This window comes from Apostichopus japonicus, chromosome 21, assembly GCF_037975245.1.
Source record: "Apostichopus japonicus isolate 1M-3 chromosome 21, ASM3797524v1, whole genome shotgun sequence".
Taxonomy (NCBI): Eukaryota; Metazoa; Echinodermata; class Holothuroidea; order Aspidochirotida; family Stichopodidae; genus Apostichopus; species Apostichopus japonicus.
Window position 1 is genome coordinate 17,957,168 of NC_092581.1, and position 17,093 is coordinate 17,974,260.

At 39.2% G+C, this 17,093-nt stretch overlaps 2 protein-coding genes across 5 annotated transcripts; one reads left to right on the forward strand and one right to left on the reverse strand.

Moving 5' to 3' along the window:
• The first annotated feature begins 12 nt into the window (after positions 1 to 12).
• Positions 13 to 6,369, forward strand: LOC139962594 (NADH dehydrogenase [ubiquinone] 1 beta subcomplex subunit 4-like). The gene is made up of 3 exons (XM_071962719.1): positions 13 to 173; positions 4,211 to 4,354; positions 6,142 to 6,369. Exons 1-3 carry the CDS (start codon positions 51 to 53, stop codon positions 6,205 to 6,207), a joined length of 333 nt encoding a protein of 110 aa, XP_071818820.1. The 5' UTR covers positions 13 to 50; the 3' UTR covers positions 6,208 to 6,369.
• An 849-nt stretch (positions 6,370 to 7,218) lies between these two features.
• Positions 7,219 to 17,086, reverse strand: LOC139962831 (uncharacterized). Of its 4 annotated transcripts, none has more exons than XM_071963193.1 (11): positions 16,968 to 17,086; positions 16,093 to 16,729; positions 13,415 to 14,096; positions 12,579 to 13,000; positions 11,743 to 11,951; positions 11,079 to 11,255; positions 9,916 to 10,172; positions 9,364 to 9,525; positions 8,704 to 8,964; positions 7,922 to 8,273; positions 7,219 to 7,727 (listed from the first exon to the last, which is right to left on the reverse strand). In XM_071963193.1, the coding sequence occupies exons 2-11, from the start codon at positions 16,709 to 16,711 to the stop codon at positions 7,365 to 7,367; spliced, it is 3,504 nt and encodes a 1,167-aa protein (XP_071819294.1). In that variant the 5' UTR covers positions 16,712 to 16,729; positions 16,968 to 17,086; the 3' UTR covers positions 7,219 to 7,364. The 4 variants fall into 4 exon arrangements, with proteins under 4 accessions (XP_071819294.1, XP_071819290.1, XP_071819293.1 ...); XM_071963189.1 differs by having other exon boundaries at positions 12,570 to 13,000; XM_071963192.1 differs by having other exon boundaries at positions 12,570 to 13,000; positions 17,023 to 17,043.
• Positions 17,087 to 17,093: the final 7 nt, after the last annotated feature.

Here is a 17,093-nt window from a genome sequence, read left to right on the forward strand (position 1 = left end):
TAATGTTTAATAGTGCCCTCTAATTGTGCAGTTTACATCTGGGATTCAAGATGGCAGAATCCCGAAAGCTATCCGTAGAACAGCGAGCAGAACTTGAAAGAATAGCCATAAGAAACAGAGTTAAGCTACAATATCAACGGATGATCAATGATCCAAGAAGGCCAAACACTGGTGTAAGCGTCACAATTAATACAGAGCTTTATATGTTGTATTTGTCACACCACAACTCAGAACTTAGTTATCTAGCCACCCAACAGTTAGGCATTGGCCGTGCTTAACGTAATGTTAGGGAACTTAGCCTAGGCTAGGCCTAACTACTAACTAGTAACAAATAGCAGCTAGGACCACAGTAACCCGATAGTCCTAACTAAAGGCCCGGTCACACTATACCGATATTTTATCGGAATACTATCCGATTTTCCCAGAGGAATCGAAACAGACGGTTTTTCGTTCGGGTCTTCTAGCCACAGTGATAAAGGACCTGATTTGCTATCTGTTGAGCCATTCCGATGTGGAATAGCCCTCTCCTAACTTTTGATATTGACTCCGTTTCCTTTTATCGGTTAGCTATCCGATTTCTCTTCCGATTTTTATCGTTTTTCGATGTGACGTCACTTCAGAATGTAGTCAGTTCTAGAACCCCTCAGATTTGAAGTAGGTATTCGAATATTCTACTGCATTCATTACATTCACTACCACAAACCTCACTCTTCGGCCTAAAATCGGAAAAATCGGACCGTATTCCGATAAAATATCGCTGTAGTGTGACCGGGCCTTAAGATTGCGATGATATAGCGGAACAAGAATATACATCACCAAAAACTGAGTGATATTCAATAACAATAGGATTTTTTTTCTGTCGTTTTCCGGAGTCTTTAACTGGTGTCTGATTTCTGTCTTTTTGTCTGAAATTTTTATACAAACTTTAGTAGAAATAGAACGAAGTTAGAACTTGGAAGTAGGCTTAAACTTAAAGGTCTAAGTACTGTATAGACCCCAACTATAGCACGCTATCTTGGAAAAGTTCCTTGAGATTATGTAATCGACTTGTCTTGGTTGTAAAATGACCACTATTTACCAATTAGTCTGCAACGCCTGTTACATATTTATGAGGGTCTTTGTTTGGACGCTGTATGATTAACTACACAAGACATGAACATATTTCCACAAAGTGTTTACACAAAGAGCCTAGTAATGGTGTTAAGAAACTACACAGACTAATTGTTGAGTCTGAGGTCGATTTACCGTGGCAGGTCGATTACGTTACAATCAAAAACTTTCCTAGCTATAGCGTGCTATAATTGGAGCCAATAAAGCAGATCTCAAAGGAGTAACGTTACTTGTTACGATAAGACCATAGGCCTACCACCTGACCAGTAACAGAATCAGGGTTCATATGGGAAATTTAGACAAAAGAAGTTGTTGTTTTTACAGGCCTAGATAGTCATTATATTTGAAAAACGTCATGAAGGGAATTTGGTTTCATTATATGAAAACAATAGACAATTACCAAGATGTCAGATAATTGTGTACTGTGAATTGATTTTCTGCATATCAACTCTAATGGGGTTGTGTGTCATTAACTTATGATTTTTAATATTGCAAAACTCAGAATAAAGTGGTTACAACTTGTTAAAGTTTTCTTTATTGCACTAATTTAATGCTCTTATATTTTAACATCAGGTGGGGATATCCACATGTTTATTGTTAGTTATCTACCTGGGCCGTTAGTACTATACTCTACTGTGTAGGGGTTGCCTGTGCATACCCATGATATTGATGTTTACTAAACTTTTGTATTTGGTTAATATATTAACACTACATATATATGAATGTCTTCAAAACACATTACCTACTCAAACTGTTCCCTGTCATAAATTGTTATATTAGGATTTAAATGTTTTCACTGTATGTTTATTGATGCTCCATGAAGTTCGTGAACAACCTCCGCACATTAAAAATTCTTGTACATAAATAGGCTTACCAGATGTCCGGTTTTACCCGGACATGTCCAGTTTTCGTGACTAATGCGAGCGTCCGGGTGGATTTTCCAATTTGGCAATATTATCCGGATTTCATGAATTTCACACAGGAATTGACAGGTTTTCCCTAATTTAGCCTCACGAGTCACAAGCAAATGATTTCCAACTAAATTTATACGCAATAAACGCGTACTCGTGTCGTCTGCTACCTACCATATATGGACAGCAGTAGAGACACACACCACTTTCCTGCACGCAGGCGGGCGTTCACAAAGTATAGTACAGGGATGTAAGTCTTCCGTATTTTTACGGAAATCCGGTTTCTTTTTTTTCAGGGATGTAAGTCTTCCGTATTTTTACGGAAATCCGGTTTTGTTTAATTCCAATAAAGTTCCACAAAATTGTTCGAATATCAAAGACACAATGCGGCAAAAATGCCTGGCCCGTTGCAGCAAGCTAACTTCAACTTTCACTCATCGATCAATCAAAATACCATTCCTGTTTCGCATCATCGCATTGCACTGTACAACATTGTGCCATGTGAATATCGTTGCGTACGTGCGAACTTCAAATCGCCATAGCTCATTTCTGTCGTTGAAAAACCTTGCCTAATTCACGTTGATTGGACTGCTAATTAATATCTTCGTAACTGCTGGTGCTCGACATAACTTTCGGAATTAACGCTTGTGATATTTGTGAGCGGTGGAAATCTACGGGATTCGCATATGAAAGTCGATATTTGTGATCGCATTCGAATTTGAGACTGTTTTTTATTCCGTAGTTCGCTGTGACGTATTCGTAACTTTGAGCTAGCCTAACATAACGATAGTGTGTAAGTAGTGAGAACTAGGGGTAAGATGTGTTAGCGCTAATACTTCTGAGCTAGCCTAACATAACGATAGTGTGTAAGTAGTCAGAGCTAGGAGTAGGATGTGTTAGGACGGCATTCACCCGGGGTCTCCGAATAGTTTTCCGGTTTTTTTTTTGGCTGCACTTACATCCCTGATAGTAGAACGCAGTCAATAGCGTGAACATACTGTAATTATGAGTGTTGCCCTATCTAACATAATGTCAGTTTTAGGCAGAGTATCACGCGCACCAATCTAAAGTATGAAGTGTTGTGAATCTGTGATTGAACATCGGCGGCCTTCCTTGTTGAGGAAAATCAGATCCTCAGAGAAGTATGCTTAGGTCCATAAATTCAGAGGAGATTTTTTGGACTCCAATCTGCCCTGTGGCACAGTACACTTTTTGTTAATTTTGTACTAGACTTGGAGCCAAACCATAACTCATTCAAGTTGGGGACCTCCCTGAGTCCCTATTAGAGTGATTTAGATTGCACCATTTGCATCTAGGCACTTTTGAAAAACACAAAATTTTCCAAAGGGGAGGGGGACACCCCCTCCCCTTTAACCCCTCCAACAGGACGTGGATCAGTGTAGGAAGCGGATCAGTGTCCTGCTTTTTCAAAAACAAATATGGTAACCCTATACATAAATGCGTTTGCATATAGCGAACCATTTTACACACTTAATTCCCGTTGAGATTGGTCATTGATGAAAACCAGTTTTCAACTTAAACTTGCTCCCAGGCGGGATGTAGTGTGTATTCGGGAAGTGGAATGTATGCTGTTTCCCAGAATATATCTGTGTCAAGGCATCCCCAATGTCGGCTTCACAGTACGTACAGTATGAAGTTGTGACGTAGGTCTTGTAACAGGAACGTTCAGTACTATGTATATCATTGGGCTATACTATGACCCAGCCTAAATCTATGGTACATGTAAACAATGAATTTGGAATTTGCGAAACTGGACAAACTTGTCATAAGTAGGAAAATTAGTGGCAAACAAATACTTTATATTGTATTTAAAAAAATCCTGGTTTTAAGTAATAAAGGTAAATTACTGTTAACAAGTGAAGAACATATGTCAAGAGTGTCAGGAGTAATTATACCGGGGTGATTTTTGTGATATATGGTATAAATGTTGCGATGCTAAGAGCCGAACAAACTTTAAAGGCTAGCAGGTAATGATCATCGGTCTCATTAACAGTTAAGGTTTAGCTTTTTTACTTCATCTATGTCAGTTTATCATATTTTTATCAGATCACCCTAGAATTCGATGTACTCATGGTTTGTACTTGTACTGGTCTCATATCACTTTTTTACATTGTATCAAAGACGACTTGTATATGTCAAGTGAATATTACTTTCTTTCCACTTCACAGATTGATCCTGCCATTGAAAGGTGGAATTTTGCGAGACAAAATGCATACTCATACTTCAAAGCAACCCCAAAGACGACAGTAGTTGGCCTCATAATGGGCATAGGATTACCTGCATGTCTGGTGTTTGCAATTGTGAAGAGCAAAGTAAGTTGTAGGGAATCACTTATCCAGTATCACATTGTAAAATGCTATGCAAAATGGTCAGATTGTTATCCAAGTCCAAAGATGTATAGCAAATTGTCATATCCAAGTTCATGATGATGCATATGTTGTCTAGTAAACAATTCCCATCATGCATCATTCTATGTAGCGCATGGCTTGGATATGATTGAGGAGTGAGAAAATATAGAGAACGTAATTCTTTACACACATATTCTTGCTGCAGTCTTTTCTTACGTACATGTACATCCTACCGTCTAACGGTGTATTGCGAGAACTGCTATTTCGGGAGCCTAACCAAGCTGTGCGCCTGTGCGTTAATACTAATACTACATATGAACCATCCGCTATAACACAAATGTTATATAGGAACCACAGCAGTTCATACAAAACAAGCTTAAGAGCCTATGAAGCTGCTACACAAAGTTTGAACACTATATTACTCCCTGAGTTCCTCTCATAAGAAATTCTTGTATTCAGCTGCAAATGTTGCTTAAAGCTGTGTTTCAGCTTGGTTTTAAGTTTTCAGTATTCTAACCAAAATATTGTAACCAATACATGTCTGTGGTCCATACATGAGTTACAAACATTTGGCTTCTCCTAGTCAAGGAGTGTCTTATGGCATAGGTTATCACAAATACACTTGTTTCCGCCGAGCATGCCTCGAAATTCAGCTATTTAGTGGCGAAACGTCGGTGTATTTTGCTGTTTGCCATTAGAAAAATATTTGCATTGTATAATTTAAGCATTTGGCATCAGTGAGCCACCGAAACAGTTATTCCATCAGAAAGCACTTAATTAAACAGATCAATATAATAAACTAATGGAGGGAGCGGTTTGCGTGTAGCACCCACCAATAACTAATGAACATTTAGACTGTTTGCATCAGATCGACAATTTCCTGCAACTGTACCAAGAGATTGTTCAAATTAAGACTGCAATTAGTGGAATTAAGACTGCAATTAATGGAACTATGTTGTCTTTGTATGTTTCTTTGCCAAATGTTTATTACTTAGCCAGTAGAAGCTTATCATTTCTGTTGATTCTGAATGTTGTGTCACCCATTTTTTATATGAGTATTGATCACAAAAAAGAAGAAGAAATAACTGCTTTTTTTCAAAATTTAGGACTTTGTCTTCAATATATTTCAATGAAAACTAACTGATACTTGGATGAGTTTTAATATGAAAGTCATCAAAAATCAAACCAGCTACTTTATGTTGACAGGTTTTTGAAATCATGTTAACCTGAGATTCTGGGGATTTTGGGAAGTAGAATCAAAAGTAACATAAGTAGAATAGAGAGTATCGATTCTGTCTTATTTATATCCAATGGAAAAGTGCAAAGACATTTATGAACAGACTGGGATTGTTACCAGTGACCTCTGGGTTACAAACCCAAACTCTACCAACTGAGATATCAAGTTTTTGGTTGGTGGTGATCCCTTTGTAGCCATTTCTTTGCTGGGGAAGTGGGGATGCCAGTCAGAAACCACAGTACCTTTCATTCACTGTAACCAGTGATCATGCCCTAGTTTCATGTGAAACAACCCAGAAAGTGTCAGGAAAGAGATATTCAAGAGAAATTTGGCTTTTGAAATATGATTATATTTAAGTAAATGAATAATGGAAGACCGACAAGGAAATATTAGACAATGGAAAAGAGTTAATAACGATTTATGGCTACAACGGAATCATTTAAATCCACACGGTAGATTGAAATAGATGGATATTGCAAGAGTATTACATTTTGTGTTTTTATCTCTTTGCCAGACGAAAGAAAACGAAAGGATAGACAAAGGTTTGCAGAAGAAACCGAGAAATTATTTGGCATTTTGATGAGAGTTTTATCGTTGGAGAGAAGTTAGAAGGGAAGAGAGAGGCAGGGAGAAGAAAGAACTGGAGCTGAACGTAATCATCATCTCCTCTTGACTAAATGATGGAGCAAAGTTGTACGAAAATATTCCTAGTTGATTGTGATATTAAACTAAGAAAACAAAAGAAAGAAATCAATAATCGATTAACATGTGAAAACAATATATTGGGTCTTCATATGTATAATAAGAACATTGGCTACACAGATTTCTTATGGATAGTCATAGACATGTTATTATAATACCAAGCAACTGCAATATCAATTTTGTTAAGGAGGGCATGTTGGCAACATATTTCCAGACTTCCGGCATTGGAAAATGGTACAATTGTTGTGGTGTATGCCACTAATATTACAGTTTTGAGGTGTGATATTCCACATTTATAATTAGCGTTTTTGGTAATTATTGCCCAAATTTGGTTTGTTGGTTATGTTGAGAAGGAGGATTCTTTCAGTAGACGTTGCTTGTCCAAGGCATGGATGATTAGCTGCTCTCTTCTTTAGGTACTGGGGAGTGTTTTAACATGTTTTGCATTGGTAGCTCATTTTGAGAGGAGAGACATTGTGGAAGACAATATACACATGATTTGTTTGAAGATTCTTGAAACTTGCAAATATATTTAAAAATGAAAATGAAAAATAATACATTCTCTGGTTCTGTTATTAATTAAAACATATGTTAATTAGTTGGCCAGGGGTCTGATGGGTAGACAACTGATCCTTACTCCACCCCTCCCCATCCTCCACCCCTCCCCTTCTCCACCCCTCCCCTTCTCCACCCCTCCCCTTCTTCCCTCAATGACCCAGGGAACTACCTCATGGGAATCTCCTTCCCCTAAAGTGTGTAATGACTCCAGTGAGTATCTATTAGTTCATTCTGTGTAGCTTACTTTACATGGACAGTGTTGACTTGATAGTTGCCTTTATTGGACAACCCCCCCCCCCCCCGCCTCATGCTCCTTACCCCTGGGGCTGCTTAATGTCTCTTAAAGACCGCCCCTTCCAGGATCACTTTATCTGTGATCATTTAATAGAGGGCAGTATTCCTGAACAAAGACTTCCAAATTCCAAACATTTACAATACTGAAGTTCATAATACCAAATGCTTTGCATTTTCAGTTTTCTATTCATTGGTACTTTCATCTTCTTCCATCTCATCGTCACGATATTTCAGTTCTTCTGATAAATCATACCTCCCACATTTTGTTAGACCTCTCAACAGTTTTCTCTCCTTGTCGTAGGATTTCGGCATCCGACTTCTCCAGGTCAAGAGTGTGTTAAAAATCTGCGCCTCTTGATTAGATGGGAAATTTCGCTTAATGCTTTGCAATCTGTTAGATTTAATACCAAGATAGTTAGCCAAAGACTCCCATTCGTTACCCAATTCAGTGGCTAACCATTGCAGATTGGTATTGGATGTTAACCCGGTTACATCAGCGATCGGGGCCCTTGACTGAACCTGGGTGAGATCAACTTCCTTCTCTCGCTGTCGAAAATAAAGGAGAAAACGAACTATAACTTAATATATATTATATAACTTAAAAGAGTATATGATATATTAAGAAAATGACTCTCGGTATGTACTCATGACTAAAAGAAAGAATCTAGGGGCAACGGAATCGAACATCGTTGGGAGGGGAGGACACCACCTCCTCTTCCCCCTCACGCTGTGCTACTCACCTTTGGCAATGCCACTGGAAGCTTACAGAGCCAGTTACTTGAAGCTGTAGTCATATTCTGAACCTGTTCTTTATTTTCCTTTCCTTTCTTATCCTTCTTCTCCTCTTTCTTTCCCTTCTTCGCCTCAACTTTCGCCTCTGCCTCCTTCAGCAAAACTTCTTCTGGATCTTCCATGTCGTGAAGGACGATTTTCGGTGTACCGTAGAATTCGAGCATACCGCGGTAGTCCGACGAGCTGTAATTACCGTACTTATTAGCCACATCGAGTCTCAGATCCACAGCACAACGTCTTTGCGAATGGAAAACAAGTTTCACTGTTTCATGGTTGACAACCTTGATATTACCCGTGGCTCTGTAATGAAATAAATGTTTCGCTTTTAAGAAAAACATACATAATGTATTAATTGAATTAATGATCATGCAAATAAATTGACAAACACTGTGAAATGAAACTGGCATAAAAAAAAATCTTCTCTTTTCCCTACATCAGTTACAAGCACGACATGAAGGCCTATGGGACGGGTTTCTTTTCAGCCTCAACTATTAATTCACTTCTTGCGCATTTGCAGTTGAAATGATATATGTTATCTCAGCATATCATATCATGGTATAACATATACATATCGTATCACACCATCGCATATCATCATAATTAGGAACTTTGAAGTGCATGAATTCAGAGGAGACATGAAAGAGACGAATGGAATTAAGTCTGAAAACGGTCATATGAGCAAAAATTAAATTTCAGATCGTTTTGGAGAAATAAATAATCACTTGTTTACCGCATTTCAATCTCCAAGCCTTCCGTCAGAGGTAGCTCTTCGGTCATCTCGGAGGGCGCTTCAAATCCATCGTTTGCTAGCTTCCGAAGCACGCCCTCTACTTGCCTTGTAGGTACACATAACACCATTGCAGTTTCCAGGTCGTCGACTTTGTGCGCCAGAATTATCTTGGAGTATTTAATTTGCAGCGCTCGTTCGAAAGTATTCGCGACGTTTTCCACAGGGTAATGGCAATCGGCTGTCATACGAAGAACAAGTAATCTGTTCGAAAATTGAATGTAAATTTTATCCGTCAATCGGATTATAGCAGCGAAAACTCATTTTGCATATGTGTTTAAGTCCAAGGGACGTAGCGGAGTGGGGGGGGGGGGGGTGGGGATAGCCTCTGATGTTGCAAGGACAGTAGCCAGTGATTTAGTGTTTCAAGAACCCACGAATGCAAAGTAATATGGCTTCCCTTCATTCATTGGCATGCATAAATATCAAGATTCACTGTAGAAATGTCCAGTATGTCATGTCTACAATCCTATTAAATAAACATGTAGTATTAAGTATTTAGAGTGAATTAGTTAGCTACAGAGCCGCGTATGCTACCGGTAAATTGAGGTAAATGCCTGCGACTCTGAGTTACACCATTTCGGGATAAAAACCAACCATTACCTGTCATAGGGGCGATCTAGGTTCAGTCCTACTATGTCTTTGCGTATTTGTTTGATTTGAATGGCATCGATTTCTGACCACGACTTTGCGCTGAGTGGTCGATGAAGAACATGGAGGGCGTCCTCCGAGGGATCTCCACCAAATATACTACTTTTGGTCGATCTGTTGATGGAAATAGCATTAAACATCGGTTAGCCCTGTTTGCTCCTCGGAAAGTAAGAAGTAAAGTTTTCGTTACTGGTAGGTTTGTTATTTTTTTAGGCAGTGTCCATCGTCGAACACTGTCCGGTTGGTTAGGATTTTGGCATATTTAATATCCATCAATAGTTTAATGCCTACCTCACCACTGGACAAATTTGGGGAATGTGGTCCACTCCCAGACACCTACCTCCGAATTGCTTCCTCCACCTCACACCTTTTTTGGAAGATCCTTGCTCGAAAGGTTTGGTTTTCTTACAGACACTTATCTGCACCCAAGGAATATACATAATTGGCACCCCGAGAGATTTATCTGGACTAACTATGGTTTCTTTAAAGGAACTGTATACTAACCTGATGATGACGCCATCCTCTCTTGACGGTGGCATGGTAGGTTTATCAGTCCTATCCTGCTTCTCGTCTGCCTTTGTCGATGTCACAGCAGAAGTTTTGAACGGATTCGGTGGGCAGGAGATTGTTACAGATACCGGCTGTTCGAATTCTTTCGGCGTAGAATGTGTAAGGTGAAGTATAGGACTGGCAGATATTAGATCTGAGCAATGTTTCATTCTATATTTGAGTTCACTGACGGCTTGCTCTGCTGGTTGAACCTACATGTAAATAAAACAAAGCAATTACGTGCAGTAAACGGTGTCTGGTAGTGCATACGTTATGAGGAGACACGTGTGTGAAAAACAAAACCGGAAACGGTTGCGCATGAGTAACCGGTTGGCGGGTCTATCTCGAAACTTGATTACCCTTTTGTTATCTAATAAAAGAAAGAAAGTGCTACCAAAAAAACAATTTGACAACAACGTTTGTGCATATATAAGTATTTTCTCGCTCCTTGAAAGAAATCATTAGGCTAATGATGATATTACCACGGTTGGAACAGACAGATCTAAGGTAAAACATTATGTAAGAGCCCCTTCATAAAGTTAATTATTAACTTCAGGGTCCATATCATCTTAAAGCAGTATTTTTTAATCTTTTCCCACTAATCGCACTACTTAGCAATCGAAAAACTTTTGCACTTCTTTTACAGCTTTGGATGAACTTGTTTTTCCACAAGAGTGTTTATTTATGTATATGTACAGCTTCGCATCCCTTACGTATAGCTGTCTCACACATCTAGGGTGCCGTGTACTTGGGATAGGAAGCGCTGTCTTAAACAGATATTCATATCTGCCACTCTCTACATTACGTCGAGCATATAGAAACGCCTAATCCTTAGCTCATTTGCTTTTACAGTATAACTGGTTCAGTGGTTTTTTTCAGATACCCACCCCCCCCCCTCCTCACTCTATACTTCACCGAAATATCCTCTCATTATCAAGAGCACCCCTCCCAATCCAACTGAGCCCTTGGTGCGAAATATAGTTGCCGCTCTACATCGACTGTCACTCAGCCTCTCGTGACGTCAGTATATACTCGTCTTCATTCGTCATGTTATTCAAAACACTCACACCTTAAATAATAAAAATAATATTGTGTGGACTGTCAGCTGTGTGTGTTACCTGTAAAGAAGCGGTCATGAGACTACTTATTCCCTCTGGATAGTTCAGAGCGATCCGGGCATCGATCGAGGATTTCAGAGAGCCACCTTTCTTGGTAATGGTTACGCGGTCAGTTAATGGTCTGGCAACTACAGCAAACGCTCCACATCGACTGGCTCTAACCTCCATGAAAGGACCCTATAAAAGTAAATAAAAAATAGGGGTTAGCATGAATGTCTGTAATTCTAGCCAAATACATATGGACCCAATAACTGACTTTAATAATAACCGAACAACCAACGCCCAGCAGTCATAGTTTAAAGTATTGATTGCAATCAGTATTCGATTTATTATCCCCTTTTCCCCGTTTCTTCAACTTTTTCGATAAGATAATGTATATGAGGACAACTTTGATACAGTAAAGCCTATCAATTTTAGAGATATTCTTTTATTAGTGCGATAGAGATATACGTGATAATTAGAGCGTGTGACTGGAATGAAGAAATTGGAGAAACAGAATCTTCTTCTAAAACAAAAGCGATATGGAATTAGACACTATTATTTATATTTCTTGTTACTATACTTCGTCTACTACGATACATCACGATATACCGTCACCTCAACTTCAATACAACGTCTTAATCCCTTATTCTAATCCCTTAATTCTTATTCGATAAGTACGTGCCTTATGTTCAGGAAAGACGCTTTCTTGAGCCAACGTTGGTAGAATGGACCACGTAGGTTCATTATCCAGTTTCATCTTTATTACAAGTTCGCGGGTGCTTGCCATCCTTGGTGTCACTGTGTACGGTATGGCAACAACAAGCCGGTGTTCTCTCTTTCGGGTTTTCTGTTGGTTACCTGAATCATCAGTTCCACCTTCTAAGTCAACATCTGTTTCAAAAACATGGAGGGGAGATTACTTCAATTGGGAAACTTCTGAATAACGCGATATTTGGCCTCCTGTAGAATTAAGGTTATTCTCTGCAAATTCCTTCATTATGCGTAGTTCTTAAGCCCAGCTACCCCCCCCCCCCCACACACACACGCACACATACACACTGGAAAAGCTGTGGGCCTCATGAAAAAGCTTTGGCCTGCACCCTTAAAAGAGAAGTCTAGCTACGCCCCCGGTTAAACGATGTCTCGGTTCGCCATTATAATTCACACTTTCGAGTTTTCACTCCGACTTTTTCTAACACATCTCACGATACTTTGATGTAGCGCAAGTATGTCTTATAGTATGAATCCATGTAGTGAAAGCTAACTAATTCCTCCATTCATATGTACAAGGAACAATATTGTGGGGACCCGATGTGAGCTTACCAACCTTATAATAAAGTTTGGACCTATATATAGCTTTGCATGCATGGGTAAAAGCTCCTTTAAGCCGGACTGCACTGTAACCGTGTTTGGGCTAGGTATAATATACAGCTGCAGGAGTACGTTAGTGTGTAAATAGTGGGGGAGCAGGTAAGTGAAGAACACTGCAGACAATTGTTTCTGCCTTACCATTGTTACCTTGTTCTCCTGCAGTTGCTTCTTTTCCCTCCGTCTTCTCCCCTTCCTCTTCCCCGTTCTCCTCCCCTTTCTCATCCAACTTCTCCTCCCCCTCCTCATCCCCTTTCTCATGCTGTGTTTGTTCTTTGTCCACATCCTTGATATTTTCATCCTCTTTGTCGTCACTGCCAGCATTTTCATTGCTGTCCTCTTCTTCAGCAGCTTCTTCAAAATCATCGTCCTTGCTGTAATCTTCTTCTGACGTCACTTCCGCTAACATTATGACGTCACTTACAAGTTCTTCACAATCACCGACAACTGATGAGCTGAGATCGGGAGCCAATCGGCAGGTAAACATGTTAGGGTTCTCCTCAATGTCATCGTCATTGCTCCTGATGATGCAACCAATTACTGAATCATCTTCATCATGTGACAGACGAAGTCTGGCAAGTGAAAGAAAAGTAAAAATGTACACTGCAAAACACAAATATGGTGCCACATTTTCAATATAAAACCTAGATCAGACTTTGAATAAGATATATGTAACAATTCAGTCGCAATTAATGGTACCTTAATTATTAAAGGTTTACGCGAAATAATTTTATACGATTGCAAAACTATCACGATTCCTGAACCACCAGAAAATGCCAATTAATGAGACCAACGGACCAACCCGTCTCTCTAACCCAAATCACCGCCACACATATCCTTCAGCGACTTGTAAATCACGGGGCAAATTTGGCAAACTTTTAATCATTCGGTCTTCGTACATTACTAATTATGTATCTCAAATTTTCATTTATTGCTTTCAGTTTTAGAAATATTCATACATATCACTGATGTAACATTAAACTCACGGATAATGCGGCCACTCTAATGGTTTCTGGCTTCGCTGGGATGACCTACTGGAAGAGGGTCGTGGACTTGATAATTCAGTCGTTTCATCATGTTGTGATCCTTGACTAGCAGGTCTTGATGTGCTGCTTGGAGGTCGTGAAGCTTGACTTGATGATCTCGATTGCTCTTTGTTACTCTCAGAACTGTCGCCATCTTCTTTTGTAACGTCATCGGTAACATCATTCTCATCACTTGCGATTTCTTGTTTCGAGTTTGTATCTTGTGATTCTTCAGGACTGTGTCTCTTCTCTGTACCTGCGTCCTTTTCATCTACGCCGCCATCTTGGATTGGAGGTATCCTTTCTTCATCTTGAATCTTGTCTTCGCCAACTTTGGTATCAGTGTCGTCTGCCTTCATCTTTCCCTGCCTCTCATCCATCTCCTCCTCTTCATCAGTGTGTTCATCTTCCTCGAGTTCAGCTGCTCCGTCTGTCTCAGACGTCCCCTCTTCTGTGTGTATGACGTCATCAACTTTTGCTGCTTCCTTTTCTGCGTCCTCCGCCATGACGGCTGCTTGCGCTGCAGCGAGTTCTACCTCTGCAGCTAGCTGACTGGTCTGAGAAACCTCAAGAGCAAGACGTGCTAGGGCTGCTCTTGCATTACTAAGAGAGACCTGTGCCTTGGTGTCACCCACTTTGTTATCTATGATTTGGAATAAGACGAAATTTTTAGAAAGGGTTCAAAGTGGAGAAAGTTGGCATAAACGAAAATGTATGTGGACTCATTCAGTCAATTGATTTGTAAGTACACATAGAATGTATTAATTGTAAATGAACAGGTAAATTTAGTTTAGTTGAAAAATAGGAACAATTAGAGGGACCTAAAGTCTATAAGCTAGAAAAGTTCTTCTGTTGGACAGCATCTTCGTAAAAAAAAAATGGTCCTGAATTAAACGCGACAAGATTGTAAACTTTGTTTTCAGTTTGAAGTGCTCAATCAACTTAGCATGGCAGGTATTTCAATATTTGTTGTGTAGCTGTACTCAAACAAGATAAGTCTCACCATGAAATACCGTCACCATGGAGACACAACGCTTAATAGTCGCCATTACAATACAACAGGTATAGCGTGTTGCTTACCGTGGAAATATAAACCACCCGTTTCACCAAATGCTGGAGTAGACACAGTCTTCAAAATTATGGATCATTTTGTAAGGAATGGACTAATGTTTCGATTTTATTGATGATTTGATTCCTTTTTTAGTTACGATGTTATACCTGATGTACAAATGGACTATTTGAATACCATAAGAGCCCTGGCAAATGTTTGGCTTTGTACCACTGACGAATATTAATCGACCTATAGTTACATGACCAAGGAAGAGAGAGAGAGAGACATAGAAAACACGTCCTTATTTTGAAACTTGCCCTTGCTTAGGTACATTTATAAGTCCGGTCATTCAATTTAGCTTTTAAAATTCGTCGAACACTTATAGAGCCCCCCCCCCCTCCTCCCGGCGCCGCCCACCGCTCCGTCCGTTCAATGTTACGGTTCCCTTGGTTATTTTACATGGGTATGTAGGCTTATATAAGATATTCTTCTTCAATCGTGAAATTATAACAATATGTATAATTATGTTAAAAAAGCAGAAATTTTTCTGGTACTTACCTTACAACTATTGCAACTATATTCAGATATAATATACAGCTTTAAGTAAAAGATGAACCTCTCCAGAAATAAATAAAACGTGATAATACAAAGTTATCTGCTCTAGGAATGAATTTCTTCTGAAATTACAGTTATGTTATTTTCTCCTGAAATTAGACACCTTGCTTGCTGTAAAAACTATCAGGTATAAAGTGGCGTAGTACACGCCGTCGGGCAGTCAAACTGTTGCACCTTCATAACTTCCAAAGAGGGTTGCCTGGTCCATGTTTGCTCAAAACACTTTAGGACTGTTAGCCGTGACTAAGAAACTTTGATCTTTGGATAACGACAGAGGGTATATATAAATGGTCAATATTTACACAAATTAACGCGAGTGGAGGGCGTCGTCTAAAGAACAGACTATGTGCAGAAGTATTCATACATGTATTTTTCAAGGTATGACATGAATGGTCCCAGCTCTAAAGACAGTATCATAATATCACAGTAAGCATACATGGTTGCAACTTATATACTCAGTGTAGTCTGAACGTTGCATCTTCTCTGACGCCCCATCCCCGATCCCCCCAAAAATTGAAAATACGATTTTTCAGTTCAAACGTATTATTGACATATGCAAATTTGATCATTTTTTGTTATCTATATAAGAAAAAGTATGCACATTCCGTGTCATTGCTTGACCTATTTCAAGACTTTGACTATTTTCGTATAATGCACCAACTTCCCTTCAAAAAACATTCATATATTACGTACAAAACCTGGATAATTTCCATAGCATCCAACTCAATGTGCGCGAAGGTGCAGAACCAACAGGAATGAGTGTATGCACAATTTTCTATCACGTTATTGTTTTGCAAACTTAGTTCTTTTTTTTCTATATTTGTTCCTTTATATCTTTGATTCGGATCTATTGATTATTCGATTGTTTGTTTGCTTTGATTTTTTCATCTTCAGTAAATTTTTTAATCGTTCCCTTTAATATCTGCGGCACTGATGACAATGATAAAGTAAAAATCTCAAAGTAACTTCTCACCTTCATTTTTGTCTGAGTTTGTTGTCTTCTCTTCCCTTCCAATGTTGATCTGATCTTGAAGGATCTTTCTAACTGTCTCTAGCTTCTCGCGGATTTCATCTGCATCTCCACAGAGCTTCATGCTTTCTGCATGACGATTTTCTAAAGTGTACGACAAGTCCGTCAAAAGCCTCCGTAGGTTAGACGTATCACGTGCTTCAGTTGACGTTTTTAGTCTGTTTGCTTCCATTTCGAGAGTTTCTACAAATTCCAACAAACTATTGTCATCTTCCTTTGAATTCACACCTTTTCTATTTTGTACACTTTCCTTCTCGTCGCCATTCGGTGCAGTTGCGTCGTCACTCGTAGTCACGGCGCGAGGACGTCTACTGAAACCATTGTGCAGCCCTTTGTTACCATGGTTACTGACCCTATTTATGGTGTTGTCATCGTTTCTTTCTTTTACGTTCGTCCTTTCTTGTTCTGAGTGGGATGTTTTGGATCCAGTATTCACGTCACCTTTCACGACCTCTGCAAATGACTGCTGTTGTCTGCTATTCTTTTTCGTTGTCGTCGTTGTCGTCGCAGACGAGTCAGTGTCATTCTGATGACGACTACAGTGTTTTTCCGTTGCGTCCATCCTTGATTTAGATTATTTCTGTTACGAAAATGAAAAATAGTACAAGATGAAGAAGGAGCTTTTAAGAAAAAAGCAACGTAGAAAATCACTTTATGATATAAACCCCAAATTCAGATTCATTTTGCGTTGTATTGCAAATTACGGTATTGCATATACACATTTGCTATAAAAAGTAACACGTCTATGTACCTACAGTAACTATATAGCTTATGGTACAGAATTTACGACGGCAAAAAGAATCACCAAAATTTCGAACCCCTTTCTTTTCGCCGAGGATCCACCGGCAAGTTAAGAAGTAATATAGGTCCAACCTATGTTGTTATATATGTTTCTTCAATTGAATATTCCAGACTGTTGTTCCTTACAACACTTACGCACTACT